General features: G+C 42.8%; 1 protein-coding gene across 5 annotated transcripts in view; it reads left to right on the forward strand.

Annotated features, from left to right (window-relative positions):
* Positions 1 to 22,736, forward strand: part of GCGR (glucagon receptor) — a 37,330-nt gene extending 14,594 nt beyond the window's left edge. For 4 of the 5 annotated variants that reach the window (XM_025171850.2, XM_088138422.1, XM_007436208.3 and 1 more), the window contains exons 2-14: positions 11,955 to 12,096; positions 12,191 to 12,299; positions 13,003 to 13,110; positions 14,014 to 14,129; positions 14,339 to 14,445; positions 15,111 to 15,264; positions 17,091 to 17,250; positions 17,528 to 17,588; positions 17,809 to 17,878; positions 20,635 to 20,723; positions 21,209 to 21,347; positions 21,489 to 21,530; positions 22,329 to 22,736. In XM_025171850.2, coding sequence (XP_025027618.2) covers positions 11,955 to 12,096; positions 12,191 to 12,299; positions 13,003 to 13,110; positions 14,014 to 14,129; positions 14,339 to 14,445; positions 15,111 to 15,264; positions 17,091 to 17,250; positions 17,528 to 17,588; positions 17,809 to 17,878; positions 20,635 to 20,723; positions 21,209 to 21,347; positions 21,489 to 21,530; positions 22,329 to 22,625 — 1,594 coding nt within the window. In that variant the 3' untranslated portion in view covers positions 22,626 to 22,736. Of the gene's footprint in view, positions 1 to 11,954; positions 12,097 to 12,190; positions 12,300 to 13,002; positions 13,111 to 14,013; positions 14,130 to 14,338; positions 14,446 to 15,110; positions 15,265 to 17,090; positions 17,251 to 17,527; positions 17,589 to 17,808; positions 17,879 to 20,634; positions 20,816 to 21,208; positions 21,348 to 21,488; positions 21,531 to 22,328 lie in introns of those variants that run through there. The other variant, XR_015795750.1, reaches the window with a different exon arrangement.
* Positions 22,737 to 27,535: the final 4,799 nt, after the last annotated feature.

Genomic DNA, 27,535 nt, shown 5'->3' on the forward strand with positions numbered 1-27,535 from the left:
AGATGTCCTCATGATGCAGCTTGGCTTATTCCCAGACTACCATGGAAGTAGTCGGTTTGTCTGTAGCTGTTCCAGTTTTAAAGTAGTGTTTTCTGTCTTCCCCCAGCTTGAGTCTTGGCATAGAAATGACAAGCTCATTCATGATCTCACCAATGGGAAGTTAGGGGTTAGCATCTGCTACGCTCCTCCTGGCTGTTTGAGGCTGCTGCAGGTACATCCCTCCCTCCCCGCTACACACACACACACACACACACACACTTCCAGGGCCTAAACATACATTTAGTGGTATTTAAAAGATAGTACAATTGGCTATCAGAAAAAAGGAAAGGACTGCCGTCTGTTTAGGTTGGAGAGAAGATGTGTTGCTGGCTTTGTCCCAAATGAGTTTATTAGAGGTTTTCTACCACTTCTGCTGAAAAGGAGTTTTGCACGGCCAGGCTTTCTACTCTTTTTATTACCTTGGGAAGAAGGCAGTGTTAACCATTTTGCATATTCCACGAAGGACTTCCAGATGCCGCCAACTGCAGTCACTCACTACAGGCTTCCATTCCGTTGCAGAACTTACTGATTTTGGATATTTGGGAGCTGGGGTGAAATTAGCAAGAGTCTCTACCATTTTCCCCTTTTTGTTCAAGTGATAGGAAGATTGTTAAGCCTGCCTACCAGGCCTCCAAAAGACTGTCAGACCTCTGTCCAAAAATAGCCCAGCTGATAAGTCAGTGGAGTGGAGGATGGCCCAGGATGAAGTGGGAGGGAGCTTTCTCAGTGTGCTGTGGGAGCTCCCTCCTGCTTAACCCCACACCTCTCCTCCTCTCCACGGACCTGTCAGCTGGACCATTCTGGTCTTCCAGAAGACCGATGGACCTCTGCCCAGAAGTGACTCGAGTGACAGGGTCTCAGTGCGGAGCATCTGCCTTGTCACTTGGCAACCTGAAAGGGGAATGAAGCCTCCTTCCCAGTCACTTGCCCACCTCCCTCTAAGCCCACCCTGCTAAAAGTGAAGGGGAGTGATTAGTGGTGTTTTTTCCTGCCAATTGCTGATGCTGGATGGGAGGGGGAACAAACTCAGGGGAAGCTACTGATAGCTGCCCTTAAAGTATCCCACAATAAAGCTATAAGAAACAGAGCCTCTTGCAGGCTTTGAGGGAGATTAGAGCTCAGCCATAAGGGCAGTTCAAATTATGCCAAAATATGTTCCTGCCTCTATTTCTTTGTATGATAGACAGTTGCAAATAGGACTAATTCCGTGCCTCTTTGGCATTGTCTCTCTTATCACCACCTGCCTGATCAATTGAGCTGAAAGTATACAAAAATTTCATGTTTTCATTGAGATTACTAAGCCACATGACTGACCATTAAAGTAGTGCAGGATAAAATTTTGCATTAACTATAGTAAGACATCATATCAAAACTCTTTGCAAGAATTGTACTACTTTATGGGTTAATCAGTATAACATTTAAGAGATTGTGTAATGACAGGAACATAGACCAGATTCCCCTCCCTCATAGTTAATGGTTTATTTATATTTGTAGACATTTTTTTCTGTTAAGAATGGCCAACTTAGCAGCATGCAATATAAGAAAACATAATAAAATAAAGAAAAATTAAAAATAATAAAATTAAGAAACAGGATACAAAATCTAAGCAGCAGCAGCAAAAAAAAAAAAAAAAAGTGGTACAACTAACTTTTTTTTATGGTGCCTTCAAGTCAGTGTTCTCCTGGCGACTGCCTGGACAAGTCCCTGGAGTTCTCTTGGCAAGATTTTGGAAGTGGTTTGCCCTGGCCTTCTTCCTAGGGCTGAGAGAGACTGACTGGCCCAAGGTCACCCAGCTGGCTTTGTGCCTAAGGCAGGACTGAAACTCCTGGTCTCCCAGTTTCTAGCCCAGTGCCTTAACCGCTACACCAAACTGGCTCTACAACTAATATTAAAATAGTCTAATGGAAAAGAGGGCAAAAAAATTATGTCCAAGCCCAAAGTACAATGAACACAGTTTTAATTGATTCTCTTTTTCCAATCTGATGCTCATATATTGGGAATCCTGGCAATTGTACTTCTAGCCTGCATGGTATCATGTTGTGAAAAGGTGATAGAGGGCTTTCAGGACAGTGACCCCAATCTGAGTTGGATACTGAAAGCAGCTGCATCAGTGATTAATAATGGAACCAGATACCCAAAAGGACCTGGTTTAACAACCAAATTCTCTGTATTCACCGTTTTACAGTAGTCACTACTCTTGAGCATTTTGCAGAGGTAGCCCCACATGAAATGTGTTGCTGTAGTTCAACCTGAATGTGATTATATCTTGTACTCCTCATCATTTTTGTTAATGACTTGGAAAAGAAGTTGGAGGAAATGCTTAATGATATCATAAATTACACAAAATTGAGTGGGATACTGTAGAGGACATAAGGAATGCCCTTGAAGGACAAAGGAAGAGCTGCTATCAAGGCAATATCAGACAAGCGCAGCTTGAGCCCATTCCAAGGAATGAGTTTGAGTAAACATCTCAGACAGGCCCCTCCCTAGTTCACACTAAGATAAAGTGAGGAAGCACATTCAGACTAGCAAGATTCTGTTACTGTATCTGCTACAATAAAAGTAGTCCTCACCTATATGGCATTGGTTTCTTATTCTGGCGGATACTCAGTACCCAAGAAGATACAAGGAGTGGGGGGAAATTCCAAACAATCTTGATAGGTTGTAGAAATGGACTGATGACATATCAAATGCATGGGGATAGAATGGGGGAATATGTGTTAACAGTGTGATTGGGAGTATCCGCAGAGTATGATCAAAAAAGTCAAGCTGGCAGCCATAATGATGCAGTCAAAGCTCTGTTTTTTATATGTGTTGTACATATATGCAACACACATAAAAACAGGTGGAAGTTCGATTGCACTGTTGCAGCCAGTATCTTGACTTTTTTGATCACACTCAGTGGATACACTTTAATGGGAACTGGCTGCAAAAAAAGCAAAGGCAATTTTAAGCTGCATCTATATTTTCTACATCAAAGGAAGCAATAGTTCCATTTAGTTCTGCATTGGTCAGACCCCACTTTGTGTTCAGTTCAGAGCATTACAATTCAAGAAGGATTTAGACAAACTTGTGCAGATTTAGAATACAATACTGAGTATGATCATGGAAATGCAACTGCCTTAGGAGAGACTGAAGGAAAAAGGTATGTTTAATCTTGAGAGGAATGGTAGGGATGGGGTTGGAAAAGGTAGCTAGGGCTACTTAAGATTATAATATGTCATTGTGGATGGCAACAGAGTAAGAATTACATACGTGCATTTGCTGTCCTTTATTGATTGCCTGGATTGTTGCAGCCCAAATAAGGTAACCCAACTGATAGCACTCTTTATATACCTTAAAGGATGTCATAAAGAAAAAACTTGGGACCCGTTTACGGCACAAAATAATGCATTTATGTTACAGGCAGACAGTGTTTGAGTGTTAAGGGGAAAAAATTCATAGCAAGAGTAGTTTAACAGTGGAACCAGAGAGGTGGTGGGCGCTCATTCGCTGGATGTGTTCAAGCGGAGAATAGAGAGCCATCTGCCAGGGATGCTGTCGTTTGGGTTCCTGCGCTCAGCAGGGAGTTGGACTGAGTGGCCTAAATGGCATCTTCCAACTCTATAATTCTGTGATTCTGAATTTGTCATGACACAAACTCTCATAGACTAGTGTTCACTTCATCAAATGAAACCGGGGAAGAGGACTCTCATCCATGAAACATTATGCCTTAAATGTGTTAGTCTACAAGGAGCCATAAGACTTCCTTTTGTCATTGTTTGCTGCAACAGGCCAACAGAGCTATCTGTAATTCTCTGGATATGTTCAAACAGAAGAGAACCATCAGTCAGGGATTCACTAATCTGGATTTCTGCATGGAGCAGACTGTACCTGATGGCCAAAATAGTTCTATGAGGAGCAGTAACCAGATTTGTTAGTCTCTAGCAGTCTTTCCTGAAAAGTTATACTGGATAACTTGAGATTTTACATGAAGTTGCCTGTTTTCAGATATCTCATTTAAGCAGGAATGTGCCCATGATTCTCAAATATTGGCAGCTTCAGCTTATAAGTTTATAACCTTGTCTGGAAGGAGAAATTGTTAGAAATTATTGGCTATTATCGTGCTTTCATTTAAATTATTCTCTTTCTGCCATTAAAGATTCTTCTGGAATACAAAGGTTATGCTGCAGTCCTGCAGTTTATAGAATATTAGAAGCAATTGATGGAAGGAAAAGGCCTAATTTAAAGTTTTAAGAGTTTAAGATTCAGGGAGGAAAAATAAAATCCAATAATGGGCTAATTTGCTGAAGCAAATACATAGAAAAGATTGAAACAGATAGAAAGAAAGTCTTTCTATTACATGTTGTCTATTGTTTCGCAGGTGGATACATTATGATAATGAAACATTATGATACGCTAAAGAATTTAAGTGGCTTTAATCTGTTAAATGTTTTGCTTATTAAGGATGAAGTTGGAATGCTCATCTTGTGTAGTTCAATTTACTGAGAATCTGTTTTCACTGGAAGTTTCCACTCTTTATGGAGTGAAACATTTTTTTTTTCTCCTTGAGGTTTCTTTCCTGTTTTAATTGATAAGCAAAAAGTAATTGTAGCCTTACAATTGTATCTTACAACCTTGCAAGTAGATTAAGCTGAGATACCATGATTTTCCCTTTCCTTACCCACTGAGCTTTTGCTATGTATTGGTAAATATGGGTGCTGTTGAGAATCAATCTTGTGGAGTCCTTGGTGCTCTCTGAGCTTGGTTGTTTTTTTGGTGAGTGTGGGTTGTCTACTGAAAAACAAAGTGCTGTTGTGGGTTGAGTGGTCAGGCACTTTTTGATAAAGTTGAGTGGGTATCCATTTTGTTGGAAGACATTGTATAGGCGATCTGTTTCCTTTTCCTGGTGTTCTTAGTTGCTGCAGTGCATTTGTGCTTGTCTGAATAATGTTCTCACACAGCTCCTCTTGTGGGAGGTTGGGTTGTTACTTTGGTAGTGGAGCACTGGTTAGCGTGGGTTGTTTTTCGATAGACCTGTGTTTCTAATTTGCCATCATTCCCTCTGCTGATGTGGATATCCAGGGAGGGTAGTGTGTTGTTTTCTTCTTCCCTTGTGAATTTCATTCCTTTGAAGATGTTGTTGATTGTTTTATGGGTCTTCTCTAGTTGTTCCTTTTTTATTATGACAAAGCTCTCGTCTACATACCAGATCCATATTTTGGTTGTATGTGTGGGAGTGCTATAGTTTCTAGATGTTGCATTATGGACTTTGCAATGAGTCCTGAGAGTGGTGATCCCATGGGTGTTCCTCTGATTTATTGGTATATTTGTCCATCAAACTGAAAGTAGGTAGTGAAGCAGAGGTTGATGAGGTCCATGATTCTGGGTATTTCAATATTAGTGTATTTGGCTAGGTCAGGTGTGTTGCGTAATACTGCTGCCATGGATTCTTTCACTAGTTCTGGGTCTATGGATGTAAAGAGTGCTGTGATGTTGAATGAAACCATGATTTCATCTTCATCTATTTTTAGGTCTTTGATTTTCTGGAGGCACTGTAGTGGGGAGTTGATAGACCCAGAGCTAGCGAAGAGTCCATGGCAGCAGTATTACACAACACACCAAATCTAATCAAATGCACTAAGGTCAAAATACCCTAATCAAGGAATTACAAGGAGAAAGCCACACCCCTACCAACACTGGCAGGGCAAGCTACTGTATATAAACAGGGAGCAAACCCCACACTCACCAGTACTGGTGATGTTACCTAGTCGGGTAATGAAATGTCTGCAAGCAAACAGCCAAGCTCAGAGAGCACCAAGGACTCCACAGTTCAACCCTGAGCTACAGATGTTCTCTTCTATTGAGAGAATCAGTCTTGTCTCTTTGTGTGTAGCATCCATGTGCCATGTTTCTGCTGAAGTACTGTGGCTTTCTTTATCTTTACAAAGTAACACTTGCTCTGTTACCAGGAAGAATTTGCCATGCTGTGGCTCCAAGAAAGCGCTTTCTTTCCAAGGGCCAGGGTTGTTAGCCTGCACGACAGGGTCATTAGTCATTAGAGCATGTTCACCAAGCATGGACAAGAGAGGCCACTCCAGCAGGGAGAACACATTTCCAATTATTGTGATTTAGCTGAGCACAGTCAACTGTGTATCTTTTTTGCCCTCTTCTCAAGGCAGACTCTGAAAACCATTAGGAGGGCCTGAGCAGTGATGCAGCTTGGGTTTGACTCTTTGGATATGTCTGGTGCAAAGAAGCTGGCTTCTGACCAGAAAATCCCTGCCCAACACAACTGGGCTGGAGCCGGAAGAGGCCCTTTCTGTGCAGGGACTGGGCCAGGAAAGTAACATGTCCAGCTGGGCTAAGGGATGTCAGGGAGGACGAACTGAACTGTTTCTAGGAAGGACTGATTCAGAGCAGAGGTTTTCTTTTGGTCTGCTGGAAGAATCTGCAGCTCCCAGGATAGCGTGTGACCGAGCATGTGTTGCTCTGCTTCCTTGGAGAAAGGGAGGGTGCTTTTCTGCCAGCAGTACAATAAAAGACAGTCTCTTCCAAGTGGAAAGGTAAATAGCCAATGAAGAATAAAATTAGTGTGTCCTCCCAACCCATACACATACCAATATCTCTGTGAACTCCAGCAACCTAGGAGGTCTTGGATTCTCCTGGGGGTGGAATGAGGAGACGGTACCCAGATGTTGCCAGATCCAGTTGAAAAGGGGCTTCTTCCTTCACAGCAAGGGAGCCTGCATTCAGTTTGATAGAGGAGCCCAAAGGACAGATTCCAGTAGCGAAGGAGATGGCTCTTTTTTATCATGTTGGCTTTGTGGAGAGAATTGCCAGCCAGGAAACTTTCCTGTGGAGATCACTGTCCAAGGAACCTGAACCAAAGTGAGCAGAGGCTGCATGGGGTCTTTCCAATTAAGTTTTGGGCATCAGAGGTTCACACGTTTACCTGCCTATTTTAATATGGAGAAAGCTCAGCCCAACAGCGTGGGCAGCTCCTGATGCTACTAGCTTCCTCCAACCTCTGATTAATGAGCTTCCTAGCTCTCGGGCAGCAGCAACAGCAGTTAGGCCCTGTTCAGAGGAAACATGATTTTCCCAAGGATAAAAATAACTGAATGGGAAGGGAGGATAATCCTGGGAGCAAGAGAGAACTAGGGATGGGTGGCCACTTTCACCATGGTTTTAAAGGAGAATTTTAAAATATACTGTAAAGGAAGAGAGCTGGATGTGAGCCACTGGGTCCTTACCAGTAAGACTCTTTTCCTTCCTTTCAGTTTGGTATGTTGAGATGTGGAGTGTCAAATCAGGGAGTCCAAAGCTGTATTTCCAGGGCTGAGCCAAGCAGGGCAGGCTTCATCTGGAGCAGGCACTGACAGTACATTTGGAAACTCAGTAATGGGTATATCAAAATATCAGGGCTTATTTTAGGCCAAGAAATGCTATTTCTTCTGATTTTAATGCATTTTTTTTCTGGTAAAATGATAGTCATCCTTTTTTCTGATACTTCCAGCTAAGAAAAACAATAATTTTGTGACCTTTATTGGCCTAATAAATCTGGGACCCTAATAAATATGGATTTGCAACTCCTTCATTTGCTGTCTCTGCCTTAGTAGAAATGCCATACAGAGATCTTCTGCACATCATGTAGCCTATCCGGGAGGGCTGATTACTTATAAAACACCTACAGTGGCATTCGTGAACCCCCTGCAGCTCATCCGAGAAAGCTTCTTTCTTGAAGATACGAAAATTACAAACAGCTTGATCAAAATCACAAGTTGGGTGGTCCAGTTAGAGCTTGATGCTGTGATAGGAGGTTTAATCTCTTTTTGCCTGATTGAATGTGATTTCATCCTCCACACTGCAGAAAAAGAAATAGCAAGGATGGAGAAATTTAATTCAGGGAAAAAAAATAATCATGCCATAAAGATTAGGAAAAATTAAGCTAATAATACCAAACGTTAAAGTCTGATTACCTGTGGATCTATTTTAAAAATAATATTCCACAGCACCCTTATCTTAATCCTCTAGTAACACTTTTCACAGCTCTTTAAATAATAATTTCACTTATCTACAACAAATCTGATGTTTAGTTGCATTATTACATTCTTTATTTAACATATGCTTGTATGCATTACAGGCCTCTATTACATTCCTAAAAAGATAAATGTAGTTATAAAAACTGTTGCCCAGTCAAAGTGGGGTTTCCTTATTCCTGGAAATTCCTGGGGCTGGGTGGGCGGCACTTGTGAGCAGTTATGGAACACTCCAAAGTAGAGAGACAGCCAACAGGAAAGCAATGAGGTGCCATGCTCAGCTTTCTCTGTCTCAAATTCCTCCCTCCCATGATTGCTTTTCCCTGGGAAAAACAACCAATTTAGCTATGCATATTTCCACATAATGTGGAAAGCCTTGTATCTGAATCTCATTTTGGGATAATATTGAGCTAATGTACTGGACACTGCAAAGATTTTTGGGATGCTGTATTGAAAATTCATGCTTTGAATTTTCAATAAACAGTTCTTGGTAAACATTAAATAGAAGAACTATTTTTAGTTACTAAAACTAACAACTAAGTCATACATCGTCTCTCTCGTAATCCATGAGTCTAAAATCGGCAGAGCTATTTTTATTTTATGTGATTATATCTTACTTTGACACTAGTTACAAAAGTGGATCATAATGAACAATATCATTATCAAAATCAAATCAAACTTTATTATGTTCATAAATTAGCATAAGGAATGGGAAGGTAATATAATTAATAAAAGGAGGTGTAGGAGCATAAAGGATATAAAAAGTGTAGGAGGCATAAAAGATTACATAAAAGACAAAATAAACTAAACGTTCATACGCTGCTAGGCTATAAAATGTTCCATGGTGGCAGATTAGGGGCACGCTGAGACTAAGCTATAAGCTTGGGTGCTAATCATGAGCCAGAAGTCATTATCTGGTGGAGGCTGAGCACTGCTGCACAGAGCCTGGCCACCCTGCCTGTTGTGCTTGGGTTGATGTCTGAAAGCAGCAGGCAGACTATCCATAAAACATTGCGTATCAAACCAAAGCACACTAGAATTAAAAGGAGAGAACACAGACTGCAGAAATCCTTATAGAACGTGCTTGTCATCCTAGAGGAAACTCTGTGGCTGCGGTGCAATTACTAAGAAGTCTCTGGCATCTCCCGATCAAATACAGAAGGGCCAGAGAGCAGGGCCTCAAGTTTTAACTCACTTTGGGCTTGAGCTTAGAGGCAAAGGCAAGATGCGCAGTGTATCTAGGACAGTGTTGTCCAAACTTGGCCACTGTAAGATGAGTGGACTTCAACTCCCAGAATTCCCAAGCCAGCATGGCTGGCTGGGGAATTCTGGGAGTTGAAGTCCACTCATCTTAAAGTGGCCAAGTTTGGACAACACTGATCTAGGAGAATTTTTTAAAAATGAGCAAGTCAGTAGCTTTCATGCTTGAGAGGAAAATGCAACAAGATACAGACAGTATTGTATTACAGGCTCAAATGACTTTGTCCTTTGCAAGTTTGATTGCAGAATGGCCACGTTTTTGTGGCAGGAGAGCCAGGTATTCACACTGTGAACTCTGAGTGACAGATTCTTGAGTTAGGCTTTCTATGCCAATGGTCTTTTTAAGACATACTGATGGATTATTCCAATTACTTCCAAAGAAGCTCCCCATCCTGAAAAATCTGTATTTATACATTGCCATTTAATCATAACAGTGAAAGCCTAGTTATTTCTATACTGACTGAGGGACTGCCAACTGCTCTGCATTTACACTGTTCTTGCCTGTATCAATGGGTGCTGGTTTTGCTGTGGGTTCCAATTACTATGACCCAACTTACGGATTCATTGTGATCAATAAATAGTCTACAAATCCCTTAAACAAAATAATCTGCTGGCCAGGTGTGATGTTTACATTTGCTCTGAAGGGGTAGGAGCCAAGAATTATTAGCCACAGGAACTCCTGTTCTTGCTAAGCCCGAACTGTCTACTCTGGATTAGCATAACCTGACAGCCCACCGGTTTGGGAAACCTGCAGTTTCCTTTGAGCAAAAGAGGACCTTCTGTGCGCCCCAGCTTTCCGGTTGTCCTTTTCCGCTGCTCAGAGAATACTGGAGAATGGGAAGTTTTGGTGTCTCATGGGAGGTTGCTCCCTCCAAGGTGCCACAGTTAAACCTTAGCATTTCAACCCAAGGGCTTTTGCTTCATGGGGCAGCTGGAACAGCACCCTCCTAATCTCAGCAAAGCTCTGGCGATATCTGGTGCCAAAAGCTTGGCCTGTGGTTCCGAGGCACTCAGCAAAGAATAGCTTGTTTGTCAGGAGCACTGCAGCCCCATTCAGGAGCCCTTTAACCAGATTAGAGAAGGATTGAAGGCATTAGTTCATGGGTGCCTTGGAGTTTATTCTGGATGGATTTCAAGCACACAGGGCATTGCCCAACTGCCCATGGGAACCCAGCATAGCTTTCCGGCCAGGAAGTCCACCTCTGGGTACACGGGGGATTTTGTCAGCCATAGGAAGGGGGCTCTGGGGTTAGGAGACAACAAGGCCTGAGGAGCCAGGGGATCCCTGGAGGGTGTTAATGATTAACTGCTTTTTTAGTCTTAACTGGGCTATGCCAGGAGCTGTAAACAAGCCAGAGCCAGCGCTGGCACACTCTCACTGGTCCCTCCCTGATGAAGTGTTTTCCTGGACAGGGACTTGGGGGAAGGGGAGAGTGGGGGAGGAGATACTGGCTGAATCAGGAGGAGAGAGTCGCTGCTGGCTTGAATGCAGGCCATGTCAGTGGGATGGAATGCAAAGAACAGTGTCCACGAGACGATCGGGACTGAAAGGCATCCAGTCCCATGTGCTCTGCAAACTTCAGCCCCACCGTCCCTGTAGCCCAAGGAACATAACCTTCCCTGCTTTCCCATGCACGCTGCTGCTTTTGACCTCACTAACATGCATGCAGGCACGCACACGGGTCTTTGGCTCTGGGTGGCATCCTGTAACTGCTAGTGCATCCCACAGATTGCACAGCTACACTGCTCTCTGCTGGTTCCCCCAAGCAGCACACCTTTTGTATCCCTCACATAACATATTTGTCTAATCCCCAGACATAATGTCTCTAATGCATTTTATTTTCTATGCCCTCCATCTACATGCACCTAATCCAACATACACACATCGCACAACTACCTTCCCATCCAGAGCGTTGCTATTGGCAAGGGGAATATGCCAATCAATACTGTGGGCAAAGGTGCCTTTTTAGGAAAATGAGGTGGCCTTCCTAGCTCCAGGATGTGCTTTGTCATGGGGTTAGTTGTGGAGGTCCTCTATAAAGAAGGCTTCAAGCTTCCTTTTTTATATATACTCTTGCACTTGGCTGCATATTATTCCGTGGCAAACGTGAGCTGGCCTGTGAGTGAGGTGTGGGAGTCTCTGCAGGGCGAGGCCATACTGGGGTTCTGAGGAGATGAGACAAAGTCCTTGTGCCGCCTTGTAGTGGATGGCTCACGTATCTCTAAGCACTCAGGGTGGAACCAGATCCAGCCCAGAAATAACTCCCCTTCCCCCACAGGCTCCAATTACAATGGCTGGCATCTGAAGCAGCCCCTGAGGTTGGGCATCCTCCACTCCCTCTGGCTCCAGTGAGGGAGCCCCCAGCACCAACCAGAGAGAGTCAAAACACTAGCAAGTCCTTAACACCTGACCTGGGAGGAGGCTGTAGCAGCCATTTTCATTCCTGACAGGTCCCTTTCAGTCCATGATTTGCTGGCACTAGGCTGACTGTCTGGATGTAGCCCAGCAAACCCTATCTCCGCCTGCGTCATCAACCTTGGAGACGGGCTACTGAAGCCTGGAACTAACAGTTGAGCAGCGAGGAGCACGCAAGCATAAGTCACTTTGCTTTCCCTCTTCCTAATTCTTTGCAGGACGCCTGCTAAAACAGCTGCAGGACATCTTGTAGGACCCCAGCAGCACCAGGAGCATCCCTATGCCATTTTGCAGCCCTCCAGAGGGATGTCCCAGTCACACCTTCTCAGAATCCTGCTGGTACTGGTGCTGTGCCTTCAGGTAAGGGTCTTGGTTCCTCCTTCCTGTCTGGCCATTTCAGATCAAAGAAGGGGCAGGCCAGTCCACCTATTTCTTTTTCTTTCCTTTTCCTCAGGGAGCCTCTTCCCAGATTATGGAATATGTATATGAATACGTATATGAAAGTTGGAAGGCCTACAGTGAAGAGTGTCATCGCAACATGAGCCTTTGGCCACCACCTACTGGTGAGACAAGGTCCCGCTAGAGATTGGGTATCAGCTGACAATAAATCTGAACAAGGAAAGGTGGGGTCAAGTCTTGACAGCTCTGCAGGGGGAGGGCAATTTGTATAGCAGCCTGATTAATTTGATCACCCAGCAGTTTCTTGCCTGTTTGCTTACTGATTTTTTTTTCAGCTCATTCTGCTTAGCTGTCAAAGAACAGGTTGAAAGCTGGGATCCTATGCTTTTTGATACATTCTGATGATTACTACGCAAGAATCTTGGAAACTATGGCATTAGGGGAATGGAGAAAAGAGGTCACAGAAATAGTAGAATGCAAATTAACAGAGATCACATTTTTCCTTGAGAGTGATACATGCGTGTGTATACACACACACACACACACACACACACACACAAATGGTTTCAAGGCAGTAGACACCAAAAGACTGAGGTTTATGAATGGACTACAAGCCAGGAATTACTAGGCAGTTATATAGGTATGTACACATGAATAAAGCAAGAGAAAAGATCTCACAGATATGTCCCCAGTATAGCTTATTTGAGTCAAGTCAAGTCTCCAATAGAGCTTATTGGATAAAACATTTTAGGCCCACTTGATACAAGGTAAGAGATGTAATTATGGAAGTGGAATAAAATAGTAAAAATAAGAACCCCCATACATACACCTGCTGTACCCATCTTTGTACTTTCTTTTCTTCCACAGAGCTGGTTTGTAACCGAACTTTTGATAAATATTCATGCTGGCCTGATGCACAGCTCAACAGCACAATCAGTGTTTCCTGTCCCTGGTTCCTGCCCTGGTATGACCAAGGTACAGTACTTGCACTAGGGATGATTGACATTATACCATGTCCTTAGCAGGGAAAATGGAAATGATGTATCTAGACAACGTATGTGGTGATTCCAATGTTGGAGTAGAACTGGAGAGACCCATGTTCACTTCCATCTTCAGCCATGGAAACTCAATCGATTATTGGGATAAAGCAAACTCTAATACTAACCTAGCCATGGGGGAATTACAGTTAGAGGATATAATGTACTGTCTTCTTCCAATATATAGGTCTGCAAGGTAGCAAAAAAGGCAATTTTGTATTCTTACAAAATTCTTAACTATTTTACATTTTGATTCAAAAGTTTGTGTGCTGGGTTTTAAAGTTTAATTCAATGATATATGTCAACTTTCAGCCTGAGAGATGGCCCTGTATTTGTCAATATGATTACATATGGCCTAAGTTTAATTCACTGTTTAAAAATTGAATGGTATACTATGCCATTATTATTTCAAAACTCTCGAAAGTTTTTTTCTCTTTTTTTTTTAGTTTTTACTGTTTTGTTTATTTAGTTTTTGTTACCAAATTTTTGAGATACTTTACATAAAATTTAGTAGATTTATTTCCAGTTGTCACTATTTGTATTATGTTTATTGCTATTCTATCAGTTTTAAAAAATAATTTAAAAGCTTACATACAATGAGTTTAGGTTCTGGCGGAAAAGAGGGATATAAAACTAATACATAATCAGGGAAATGATAAGAGGATGCATAAAAGATCAGCCTGATTTTCTGGGGAAAGATAAGTTGAAAGTCAGAGGGTGTAGGAATTTAGGGTTGGAAACAGATATTAGAAACAACAATAGATGATTAAAGCTCAGGACAGGTAGACATCCACAATGGAGCAGGATACATTTATTCTAACAATCCTCTTTCTTTCTGCAGTGAAGCATGGCTATGTATTCAAGAAATGTGGTCCGGATGGACAATGGGTGACTGGTCCTGGAGGAAAGTCACTGCGTGATGCTGATCAATGTGTGATAGACAACAAGAAAGACCAGGTTAGCAGAGATCTAAATGAGTTCTGTTAGTGCTTACAAGATCATCTTTTTCCTGCTTCCATAGGTAAAGTTCCCCCATTGGGGGGAGATGGGCAGTTGAAAATTAATTAATTAAATAAATAAATAAATAAATAAATAAATAAATAAATAAATAGGATCTGAATTGGTTCGGTGCCTCAGATGACCTCTTTTCCTCTTTTTCTTTCCAGGAGTGGTTTGATAGAATCTATGGAAGCTTCAGAGTGATGTACACGGTGGGCTACTCAGTGTCCCTCTGTGCCCTGCTGCTGGCCTTGGCTGTGTTGCTAGGCTTCAGGTGACTTGGGAACTGGATCAGGACTGTAGATGGGTGTGGGAGTTGACCCTTGCAGCAGTGGAGAAAAAGGGAAGAAAAAGTAAATGGATTGGGCTGGAATGAAATGGATTCCTTCAAAGTGGGAGAAGAAAAGAAAGAGGAGAGTTAGGATTGCTGGTCATAGGCTCACCTGATAGTGCCATGAGAGTAAACATCCAGGGCCCCACTCAGCATAATGAGCAAAAGGGGCCCTTAGACAAAGCAGGCGTGAACGATCTTATTCTGAAGTACACATTATCCCCCAATGAGGGGAGCCCTTGTCTTCATGTCCAGCCTCTAAAATGATCTAACTTCATCTCTACTGATCAAAAGGACATTTAACCCTATTCCATCCCATCCCATTTTGGGTAGTACTTGGGGGAACGTGCACTGGAATAGATACATCTATCGAGTCTGGACAGACTGGTTTTTTCCAGAACTGTTAAAGTGAGGGGTTGCTGCAGAGGAATGAAGGGAGCTATCAGATGGCAAGAACTGAAAGGCTGATGAATGAGGTGAAGGCACAGAGAATCAGGGGGCAAGGTTTGGGAGGGACGGTGGCCAGTGGGGTGAAGATTTGGGCAGAGGGGTACTACGTGACACTAGCCAGGCAGACAGGCATTTTTGACAAGCTCCCTGCTCCCCAGCAAGCTGCACTGCATGCGCAACTACATCCACATGAACCTCTTCGCCTCCTTCATCCTGAAGGGCATCTCAGTGCTCATCATCGACACACTGCTCAACACTCGCTACAGTGAGAAGATCGATGACTACAACGTGAGCCTCTGGCAGAATGACAAGGTGACAGCTCCCTCTTTTACAGCCTCTCTTTCATTTTTTTTTTCTCCTGTTCCCTGTTTCTAGCCACACTGTAAGGCTTCCTCCCAACCAGCGCGCACCCATATATGTACAGACCCCAGTAATCCTTATGGCAGGAGTTTCCAAACTTTGTGATAATGCAGCCCCCTCAAATGATAAATGAATTAGGTTGGGCAGGAAATTAATAAGTCTAAATAATGTATGTAAATATAAATAATTACATGTTAATACATATCGTATATATTTATTTGTCTATCACATTTACAGTATATCCCTATATCCCAGCACAACTGCATGCAGACTTGGGTGGCTCCTCTGTCACTAGAGGTTCTACAGTAGCTCATTGCAGATCCACATAGTCAAAGTGGGGAACAAAGCCCTGACTGAGTTTTGCTGCTGCCCCTTCAGTTGGGCAGGTCTGATCAGATTTTAAATAAATTGTGACACTCTCCTCTCCTCTCCTCCGCCCCTTGAACATCGTTGTGTCTTCCTGAGAGGCCCCAACCCCCAGTCCCTGCTTTATGCCCATCGCTCTGCTGTTCTACAGCCCCAGCTGCGTCTGTTTCCATGCCCAAACAACCAAGCACCATTGAAAAGGTTTGGGATGGTTTAAAATAACTTATGGGGGGGAAAAAACAAGCTTTAAGTTAGCTGAAACCTATAGTCAGTGACTGTGCTGCATACTATCACATGTCGATAACCTTCACATAAGGAAGCCCTATTGTTCTTCACCTATGTAACTGCTCAAGATAAGACACTTGTGAAAATGAAAGCTGATCCTGGAGCTAGACTGATTCAAAGTGAGCCATGGGAGTGCTATAAAATCTCCACTGATTCACTGTTTGTATTCACTACATTTATATGGTAAGGGTGAGGATCATATGGTCCTCTGGAAATTTCTGAAGTACATTTCCCAGCAGCTCCAGTCAGTGTAGTCCCTGCTGAGGAATGCTGGGAATGCTGCTTTGGCAACATCTGGAAAGGCACACCTTACCTAATCCTGGATATGGGAAGTAGCACTGTTTGTTCTTGCCAAGCAGTTTCTAACAGCTGCAGTCCACAATTCAAGGAAAGGCCACTGGCACTCTGCCCAGAAAGGTCTGAATCCTGTGCAAGTGACAAAGAGGTATTTCATCCTTTTCTTTCTTCTCCCGTACTCCTCAGGCTGCCCCACTGCTAGTTTTTAATCATAAGGCAATGTTTCTCAACCTCAGCAACTTTAAGATGTGTGGACTTCAACTCCCAGAATTCCCCAGCCAGCATGCATGAAGTCCACCCATCATAGAGCTGCCAAGGTTGAGAAACCCTGTCCTAAGGCATCAACACGAAAGCAGTCAGAACCTGCAGCAATTGAAAGATGAACCAAAGGAGGACTGATTTATTAGAGATAACAAATGCTGGGTTTGCTTGCTTTGATTCTGCCATTTGTAACAAGGGTGGGGGGGAATGAAAGAGGACAGAACTGGTGTCATCTCGAAGGCCAGGAAGAAGAGGTGTTATCAGGGTGAGGAATTCACAAGGCCACGACTTGGTGAGAAAGAAATCTGGCGCCAGAGAAGAAGGGGGAGCAGAGAGGATAAAAGTAGAGGGAAAGTTAGGCGGGCTTTAGTTTTAGCAATGCTTTGCTTAGAGCTGCATGTACCATCAAATAAAGGAGATTTTATCTGAACCAGCCCTGGTTTCATGAGAATTCTTCTGGATTGGGATTTGGACATTGTAGACCTGACAGTGGAATGGACAAAAGCACTGCCCAACCTAGACAGCATTCCTGGGATTATCCTTGTTCCTGACTCCTCTCCTTCCTGCAGGCAGCAGCAGGGTGCCAGGCAGCCACCGTGTTCATGCAGTACGGTATTGTGGCCAACTACTGCTGGCTGCTGGTCGAGGGGATCTATCTGTACAACTTGCTGGTGTTGACTGTCTTCTCTGAACGCAGCTACTTCACCCTCTATCTCTGCATCGGCTGGGGTGAGTACAGGACTGGCAGTCGAGGGTTGGGATGGGATGTTATTCGTATTGGGGGAAAATTCCATTGAAACAAATAACTATCTGTGTAATGCCAAACAAACTGAATGAGAAAAACCCCAAAATTTGACAACTCACCTCCCTCATACCTGTATTTTAGGAGTTACAAAAGGTCTGTGTTGGGTGGAATCTAGAATATTGACTCTTCCTGGACTGATTTTCTGCCTGGGATGAAGAGATTGTCATTTTTTGCATAATTCTATTCGCTTTTTTTCCCCAGGGGCCCCAGTCCTCTTCATTGTGCCATGGGTGGTGGTGAAATTTCTTTATGAAAATATTCAGTAAGTTACAACAAAAATGTCATATGTGTGGACAGTGCACATGCTGGCTGCAGTTTTTCTGTGGCCCCATTGTTAGCAGGTATTTTAGAAAATGACATTCACAGGAGATTTGGGAGTGCATGGTAAAGGACATTGTACCACACGTGAGCAGTGGGAAAGCTTGCTGAGAAAGAGAATGAGGATCTGTACCCATTTTGTTCTTTCTTCATCACTCCTCCAGTTGTTGGAGTACAAATCATAATATGGGCTTCTGGTGGATCCTGCGTTTCCCTGTGTTCCTAGCCATCTTGGTAAGTCCTATATTTTTTTGTTGTTGATGCCTTGGGCCCTGAGAGCTAAGGGCATTGTCCAAAACGGCATCATTTTCTTGTTTTCAGTCGCATTCTTTATACAGTATGTTCTGTTAACCAGTTTAGGGCAGGGGTGGAGGGAACGTGTATTTAGTTTTCAAGTGTGAAGAAGTTCAGGCCCAAATGGTTTCACTTTTCCCTCCAGTCTTTATTTTTTAAAAATTAAACATCACAGGATGGCTTCCAATAATCAATCAATCAATACAACTATTGTGAAAGTTCAAATCACTATTTACAATGAATAAGCAGCTGAAGTTTCAGATATCCAACACAGTATAGGCCTAAAATCCTGTAATATTCTATAACTCTTCTTTCAGGATAGGTCCTGGCACATTTCAAGTGTTAGAAAAAGAGCCTCTTTAAAAAAATGCCCTCTATCTTGGGCCATAATTGCTCTAAGGCAGGGGGAGATGAGCCAGGGTCTGCCAACTGCACATGGCCCACATTGACCTTCTTGGACAGGCACATGAAGAAAGCTTAACATTGGCCCACCTAGCCCAGCAGTCTGCTCTCATGGTGGCCAGCCAACCGCACAAGGAAGCCCACTGGTCTCCCAGCAGAAGGCCGTCAGAGGCAGTCCCACTGCCATCAAGGCTAATAGCCATGGATCCCCGTGACTTCCATGAATCAGTCCAGTCCTTATTTGAAACCAGACAAGCTGGTAGCCAGCACCACCTCTCGTGTAGCGAATTCCAGAGCTCATGCCAGCAGAATGATTTGCATAAAGGCAGTCCTTCAAGTAACCTCTGAGGTTTTTTTTTCTATGTATACATTGTGTACTGGATTTGTGGGTTTTATTTGGTTCATTCTGATCATATAGTCTTCTAATGTTTGGATTGCAATGAAGTTGGTTTTATGTATTTATGTATTTATTTTTTAAATGTATATATGCTGCCCATCTCACTATACAAGTGACTCTAGGTGTTACAAGTAAAAAAACTATAAAATCTTAGAAAAAATATACAGGTTAGAAACTACAAAAGATTAAAATTAAAACTAAAAAGTTAAAACTACAGTGCAACTAAAAAGGTGGAGAGAGCATCCTCAGGCTACCAACCACCCCCAGTGCTACAAACCCCCGTTGGGTCCCCATGCAAGTTGGCAGAGCCAGGTCTTGAGGCCCTTTCAGAAGGCCAACAGAGTGGGGGCCAATCTCACCTCAGGGGCCAAGATGTTCCAGAGGGCAGGAGCCATGACAGAAAAGGCTCTCCTGGACCCCGCCAGTTGAAACTCTCTAGGTGACAGGGCCCATAATATACCCTTCCTGCCAGACCAGGTGGGACAGGTCAGTGTAATGGGGACAAGACAATTCCTCAGGTAACCTGGGCCCATGCCATGAAGGGCTTTAAAGATCATAACCAACACCTTGAATTGGACCCGGAAGCAGACCAGCACCCAATGTAGCTCGCACAGCAGAGGTGTTACATGAGCAGTCCCAGAGGCGCCCATAACTGCCTGCGCCACCACATTCTGCACCAGCTGCAGCTTCCAAATACTTTTAAAGGATAGCCCCATGTAGAGTGCATTGCAGTAGTCCGTACGGGAGGTAACCAGGGCATGAGTAACACAAAGTTGAGCAAAGGTCCCCCTAGCCATGGCCACCACCTGCTCCTCAGGCAGGAGTTGTGAGTCCAGGAGGACCCACAGATTGTGCACCAGGTCTGTCTGGGGCAGTGCTACCCCATCCAGAACCAAAGATGGTAAGACCCCAGATACAGATATTTTTATAATAAGTGGGCTTTTTCTCCTTTTATTTTCTGTGAATAATAATAATAATAATAATAATAATAATAATAATAATAATATCCCTTGTGTGCATATAAGCATGTGTATTTGGGGGTGGGGTGGGGTATAACTTGATCCTAATTGTTTATTCATAAAGAGAATAGAACTAGGGCCATGTAATGCTTTAGATTAGAAGGGAAAATGCATGGGACAGGGAGTGCTCATATAAAGGCCTGTCAGCAGTTCCATAAAATGGCTGAATCTTTTCCTGGAAACGCACAACTGTCCTCCATAACTGCAGTGTGGTCCTGCAAAAAGATACGTTTGGTTTAAGAGGTTGCCAGCTAGTGTTACATGATCAGCTCTGCAAAATGCTATACAGCCCTAATTGAAACCACCCCATGAGCTAAGAAGCATAATTCATGCTCCTGGAACTGTGCTGTGGTCTGAGCACCAGATCCCCATCCACATTTGAGTGACCACTTACTGTATGTGTAGCAGCTGAAGATTTCGGCCTATCTGGATGTGATAACTAAACAAGAGTTATTATTAAGAGTTATTATCATCTTATTAAGAGCCACATTAGTATATTGGAAAAATTACTAGAAGTTCTCCAGTAATGAACGTACATTTTCTTGTGGGTAGCACAATTCAGTGTTTCTATATCACTTTTTTTAAATGCTTAAGCCCCAACATGTGATTAATAAAATATGACTAGTGGCCATTTGAAAGATTTTCTCTAGGAAAGCTAACCTTATAGCTAGCGCTAGTTAAGGATAGAAATTATCAGTACCTGAATAGGAAGCTACAAAACAATCATTGCAAACTTGGGAAGAGTGAGAAATTAAATTACAACTACAATAATATCCAAGAGTCCTCTAGAACTTTACTGTGCGTGGTTCTCTGATCAACTCTTGCAATGCTACACCTTTCTGCCACTCAGTCATTCTGCTTCTTTTTCTTTCTTTCAGATCAATTTCTTCATTTTCATCCGTATAATTCAGATCTTGGTCTCTAAGCTCCGTGCCCACCAGATGCGATACACAGACTACAAGTTTCGGTATTGGTTCCTGGCACTTGGGAAAGGAACATTCTTTTTCACCCTCCCTATGACATCCTGGGCTTTCTATCCAGGGCAGTCCCCTCCACCGGGTAGGATTTGGGGGCCAGCACCATGATCTGTAGGTTACTAAAATAGCCTTCAGTACTTCAAGGCTTGTGTAGCCCCTGCCAGCTTTTGGTGTGACTCCCCATAAATGTTTACACTGAGTGTAAACTTGCATGTAAAAATGTTTAATGTGACAAAATGAGGAAACTCTTATATGCATGAGAAACAATCATAGTAACTGTACTAAATTCAAATTGTGTCAAATTCAATTTTTTGTTTTGGACCTGCCTAGTTTCCGGAATGCAGTTCCTGGTGTACTTCAATAAGATTGAGTCCAGTGCTTGTCCCCCACCCCAAGAGGTTGTGCTCCTCTTCCTTATACATCTGATTAAGTGTTGTTCCTTGTGATGAGGCCTAATCACCTGCTGTTCACTTAGGCTGGCGAAGTCAACCCTGACTCTTATTCCCTTGCTGGGCATCCATGAGATGGTTTTTGCCTTTGTTATTGATGAGCAAGCCCAGGGCACACTGCGCTATGTCAAGCTGTTCTTTGACCTCTTTCTTGGCTCTTTTCAGGTGAGACACATGAGCTGTACTAATGCTCAGACTCTTCCAAAAAACAACAGTAAGAGCCATATCTTACTGTATAATTACTGTATAATTTTATTATTGGAAATTATTATTACAATGTTGATAACTAGACTTCTCTATCACTAGGGAATGCTGGTGGCCATTCTCTACTGCTTTGTGAACAAAGAGGTGAGTCTTAAACTAAACAGGGACAGAGAAATATGGGTCACAGGCTTTTCCCCTTGTGGCTGAATTATGAGGGGTCCAGAATTTCAAGCCACAATCATTGGAATGGTGGTAGAGCTCCGAACAATGTCCTTTTGAAGTAGTGTCACTGGTCCACCCATCAAGAAGCCATTAAAAGGGCAGCCATAACTATAGCTTTCACTTCACACATCTATGTGTGGCTGTACCACAGAACTGGGTTTTAGTAGTCAGAACATCCCTACTGTGCAGTTTTTGTTGGAAATATAGCTGGATTACTTCAGCATGAAACACATTTATTCTCCCTGCACCCTTTTCTATTGCAGCTAGCTGCTCTTTATGATGAAATTTAGCATTGAAACGACAGCTTGGTCCAACAAAACTGCAGCAGGAAAGTGAGGCTTACATTTTTCTTTGCCTGTTACTTTCCTCCATATCTCTTCACCCCCATTAGATTCTAATCTTTCATATCAGTTTTGCAAGGTTTTGCAACAAATATCCACCTCGACTCCACTTTTTGCCAAAAGAACAAACATCAGTGTATTTAGGCAAATCTAACATACTGTATGGATTTAAAATGTTAGCTGTAGTTGTAGCTGCCTTACACATCAAATTATTTAAAGGCATTTTTTCATTTGCAAGATCCAGCATCCTTTTTCATTTCCATACTCTATCATATGCTGCAGACAGAGGTGTAGGGGTATACAAGAAAAGCAGGATGCTATAAACAATGGTATCAAAAGGGTAGTAAAGCCAACTTTTTCTGGTGGGTCCTTCCTATAGGTACAGTCGGAACTCACAAAGAAATGGACACGCTGGAAACTTGGCCGGGACATAGAAGAAGAGTACAAACATACATACAGCAACACCCCCAATGCCCGTAACGGGAGGAGCAGCACCAGCAAGAAGCACAAACTGGTTGGCAACTACCTCAATGGTCTGAGCTGCAGCCAAGCAACTGTACATACTAGCACACAGTATCTGGAGCGGACCGGCTGCAGCATCAGTGAAAATCTGGCTGTGAATGAACAACCTCCTTGCTATGAATTCCTTGACATGGTGGCAGAGAGCAACTTCTGAAGCACTTCATCCCATTGCCTCCCGCAGATGGGACCCCTTGATTCTTTTCCCATAAGACAGCCATACTGCAGAGCAAGGATGGCAGCTGAAAGCCCAGGAGACACTGAGGGGGACATGTGACTGGAAACTGACCAATGTCTGGCTGTCTGAACTGATAGGTCAGCGCCTGATTTTATTCTCTCTGAGATAGATAGGCACATCCTGGTGAGACTCCTGTCCTCCTGCTTGCCTGCATTCATAGTATTCCATGGGAGAACTCCACTGTAGGTGAGCAGAAAGGAACAAGTCAGTGATAGCCCAGTTATGGGTCTAGGAGAGGTACAGGCTAAAAGTTGGAGATGACATAAAGTGGATTTTGGATGGAAAGAGAATCTCTGCTATGGCTAGGAGGTCTGAAAGTCTAGAGTTTAGAGATTGTGCATTGATTAGTGCTGATCAAACTGAGAATCTCAGAAACCTTTCTGGCCCTTGTTTTATAAAGAACAAGCTGAAAATGCGTCAGCAATATTTGCTAAAAGGTAAAGCAAACAAATGGTGCAGAAGGGGCTGTGCAATTTTTTTTAAATCAGTCATAAGGGAGTATATATTCAGACTTACTGCTATTCCCTAACATGCTATATCCTGATGGAAAATTCTGCCAAAAAGGTCCCAAAACCAAGTCAACAGCAAAACGTGCAAAGTTATATAATTGTTCAGTATAGCTAAATATTTTATTTCCAAGTTTAGTAATTGCAGAATTTGGGCTGTTTGAGCACAAGCTTTCCAGATTCCTCCTTCACATTTTGCCTCTGGAGTAGTAATACCTTAGTAATAATGGCCATGCTTCTTGAAGGAAGTGTGGTCTACAACAGGGGTGGTGACTGTTTGGAGAGTTGGGGGCATAACTTGTCCTCCTGACCATCTGGGTGGCTGCAGGAAGCCACTTAGTAATGCCGTGATGTCCCTCTTGCCTGGAGGGTAGAAATGAGAGCTAGAGGACTCTGGGCAGCAAAATGCTCTCATCCTACACTTAACCACAACCACAATCCAAAACAGTCTGAAAATAAATAGGCAAACACTGGCCGTGTTGCTGCTGTGAACTGCCCGCCCTGGGTTATCAGGTAACTCACAAATTGTTTTGTGGTAGGTGGCAGTGTAGTACCAAAAGTGCTGCCTGCAAAGCTCAATTATGCAGCCGTAGTAATGCTCACTCAGGTGTGAAGATGTTATTGACATTGTGCCATTGCGTCTGTGCTGTGGAAGCACTTGCTCCTTTTGTTCCCATGATGACTCTGTCCTGAGTGATTCTGTAAATCGATTTTTGCTGAGGGCTGCCTCTGTGTCTGTGATGTCAGTGCCAATGTTCCGGGGATCAAAACCCCAATAAACGGTGTTATGTGTCTTGGCAACCTGGACAGTTCCTCCTGATACACATCACAGCTCATCTTACCTAGGGATTGGGCTACACTACATTTACTAACATGGACAGGAACAGATGTCCTGCACTGGTCACATTCATCAGAAGTATTAACCTTCAGAGGAAAGCTATGCAACAGATTTAAATTAGAATCATTGCAACAGACAGGTAATCATCACCCTCTGCCATTATGCAATGCCTCTTCCAAAGCCCAAGACTCTGTACTCCCCAGAATAGGCATGGAAGAATTCCTCTGGCATTTCCAGGGGCATTGAAACATTCTGACCCAGACAACTCTAAAGAACAAGTACAGAGATTACCTATTTCAGTCATGCAGCACTTCTCCACAATCTCTCTCTCAATATGTTCTTATTTTTAAAATTGGTATGTGCATAAAAATGTTGCTTCTGAGCACGAACAGCCATAGAATAACTTCATGCATGCCCATCCTTACGATGTGCCCCTGAAATGCACTGCCTGTAATACAGAATGAACAAAACAGAAGTTTCTGAGGCCGAGTTGCCACGACTCACCAGGCTATTTAGTAGCTCTGTGTGTTGGACAAAACCAGCTCACGTAGTTAGTTTATGGTTCAATGTGTTGTATGAACCTATGGTATTGAGATAATTCCGTAAAATCATAGCTAACTTAACCATGGCTAAATGTGTTGTGTGAATTCAAGACTTCAATTAATACCTCAGACTTTCTATCACCCACTTTTCTTCCCATTATTCCTGCTTCCTTTTTTCCTATACCCATCCTACCCAAATTCTCATGCCTTGGGTGTACAGAATATTTTCCTGCCACTGACTCGCTGGCTTGTCTTAGAAAAATCCACTGTCTCTGTTACTAGTAAATAGGATAGTTCCAGCAATCTCCATCGCGGACATTATTAAATCCATGTTGCATTTTCTTAGAAGGGAAGGCTTCCAATCATTAGCTATATAAGACTTTCCGTAATAGAGTCAGTAGGACTTGTGATACTAATTGCTGGAGAATGTGAGTGGGAAATAACAGTGTGCTGATGCTCTATTTGTGGAATCCCCAAATGCATCTGATAGGAATATTGAACTAAATAGGCCTTTTGGCCTGATGCAATGTATCTCTTCTTATGTACAAGTCCTCTTACACCAGTGCGAGAGAAGAATCAGGAAGCAAGGGAAGCATTAAAGCAACAAGGAAAAGGCGAATCACTTCCACATACATGGAGTTATCTTGGAAAGGAAGGGCTGTGTTCCATTCCATGTCATACATGTACTGCCTGACTTTGGCAAAGTTACTTTCAGCTTCTGTTTCTCAACTATGTTGAGAATAACAAGAGTGTCTTGCAGGGATTTTCAGTTCTTTGAAAGATAGATGTAGGTTCTGCAAAAGAAAAATACAGTTGGTTGATCCTGGAGAAAGATCTTTGCATTGGGAATAGCTTCATGGAAGCACAATTTAACTCACTAATTGGCAAATATCAGCATGAAGCTGCAGAAAACTAATGAAAAAGGGAAAAGGTTAAGTGATCAACCTTTACATGTCACCCAAGCTCCTCAACCCACTTTGACACTTGGCAGTCAAATAGTTTTTCTGCATGAGTCTGTCTGTAATTCTCTTCCAAAGACTCTGTTTTAGGAATGCAACAAAGAGTTTTTAATACTTGAACCGGGAGGAAAAGCTTATCTGGTAAATGCACCAGTTTTGTAGAGGCCATTGTGCTGTTACACAAGTGTGACCCAGTCATACCAGAAATGCTCAGAGAAGGATCTGCAAGCCAAAGTATCAGATGATCATATAGGTTGGTTGGTTCAGATTATATATATACTTATATATTATATATTATATATATACTTGTCCATGTGCCAAATTTTCAAGCCTGGCTCAGTTCCCCATAGTTTTGTTGCAGATCCTTTACCTACTTGGTTCCCACTCCATAAGTAAACTTTCCCCAACTTTCCAGATGTGCTACCTACAATTCCCATTATCTCTAGAATGCACAATCAATCCCATGACAGCTGGAACTAAGAGTTGTAACCCATATATTTTGAGGTTACCAGATTGGAGAAAGTTGCCTTGAAGAAAATACGAGCAGACTGAGAAAAGAGAAATGAAACAGAACTAGCTGAAGGTCATCCCCAGTTTTCTCTTTAGGAGTGTGAGAGGTCATTAGTTTGATCTCATTTTATTTCAGCTTCTGTCTCACTATGTAGCCAGAGGCTATTGTTCTGAGTTCAACATTGCCTCTTGAATAAACTACCATTAAGGTGAATGGCTGAAATCAATTCTCAGGCTACATTTTCAGCTATGACCTTTCTCCTAGTAATGCCTGTTCTAACAATGTGTTTTTTCCAACTATATATAAGAGATGGAGACTACAAGTCTAGAGACTAGAAGGGAAAGTTGAATGCAAAGTACGGAGGAAGGAAAAACAGAACAGCACTGTTTGCCTGAAAGTTATTGTTTCTCTGCCTGCTAACACCCTTCATTGTCAAGGGCAATGAAGGTTGAGCACAGGGGCCACAGCAGCCTTTGATAAGTAGGTACACAGTCAGAGCTGCTGCCTGTCCCTCTCCCCAAGGGAACTGCTGCCATCACCAGACGCCTTGGGCTGAGATAATGAGCCTAATTGAAGCAAATTGCTGGAACACAAAGGCACTTTATGAAAAGGTAAATATGGTTGACGAGCCATGACATGTGTATCTTTCTAACACTCACAGATACGTCCCTATTTCTAATTCTCAGTAGCAAAACACGCAAGTGCACCTGCCCTCTGAAAGAGATTTTGCTCTTCTCACTCCCTGGCACCTTTTCCATTCACTCTGTCCCCCCAAATATTCCCATCAAACTAAAACAACCCCTAGTTTCAAACTTCATTCCCCACTAATTGTGGACTGCTTATGACTTTGGAAAGTTACCATCCCTCATGTCAGTGGCTTCAAGGAACATGATGATGCTCAGAATCTGTATGTATCAATCCATATGTACCAAAAATAATAGCTGTTCTTGTTTAATGCTCCAGCTCTACTGAGCTCACAGACTTGGGTGAATCATTAAATCTAATGAAGAAGGTAGATTAGAAGGAATACAGAGAGATGGCTTGGAAAGGCTATTACCGTTTCTGTTTTTCCATATGACTATTTAAAAAATGCTGTCTGTTCATATAAACTGTTCATATAATTTGTCTGCCTTATGTCCAATCCATCTCCCTTCCTTCCTTCCATGAGCCATGCCACTGACACAAATCCAGTCATTTTTGCAACTCAAACCACCAAAGATTGATTTTTGCTACTGTTTGTGCAGTGAAATGGGGCTAGTATAGGGGACTTGTGATTATAGATGTTCCCTCCTGCAAGAGGCAGAGTCCTGCTGATCAGTAATTGCATATTTGGCAAATGAATGATCACATCACCCGTACCATCGCTGTAGCTTACAAGCCCATCTCCATAGGGGGCATTCTATTAGCTCTAGAGTCCATTACTCATGTGCTGGGAGGTGTATGTATGCAACCACATAATGCTGCGTCTGAAAA

The sequence above is a fragment of the Python bivittatus genome, unplaced genomic scaffold (genome assembly GCF_059951505.1).
Source record: "Python bivittatus isolate LINGU-HERP-01145 unplaced genomic scaffold, Pbiv_v1 ctg000220_np1212, whole genome shotgun sequence".
In the NCBI taxonomy this organism is placed as follows: domain Eukaryota; kingdom Metazoa; phylum Chordata; class Lepidosauria; order Squamata; family Pythonidae; genus Python; species Python bivittatus.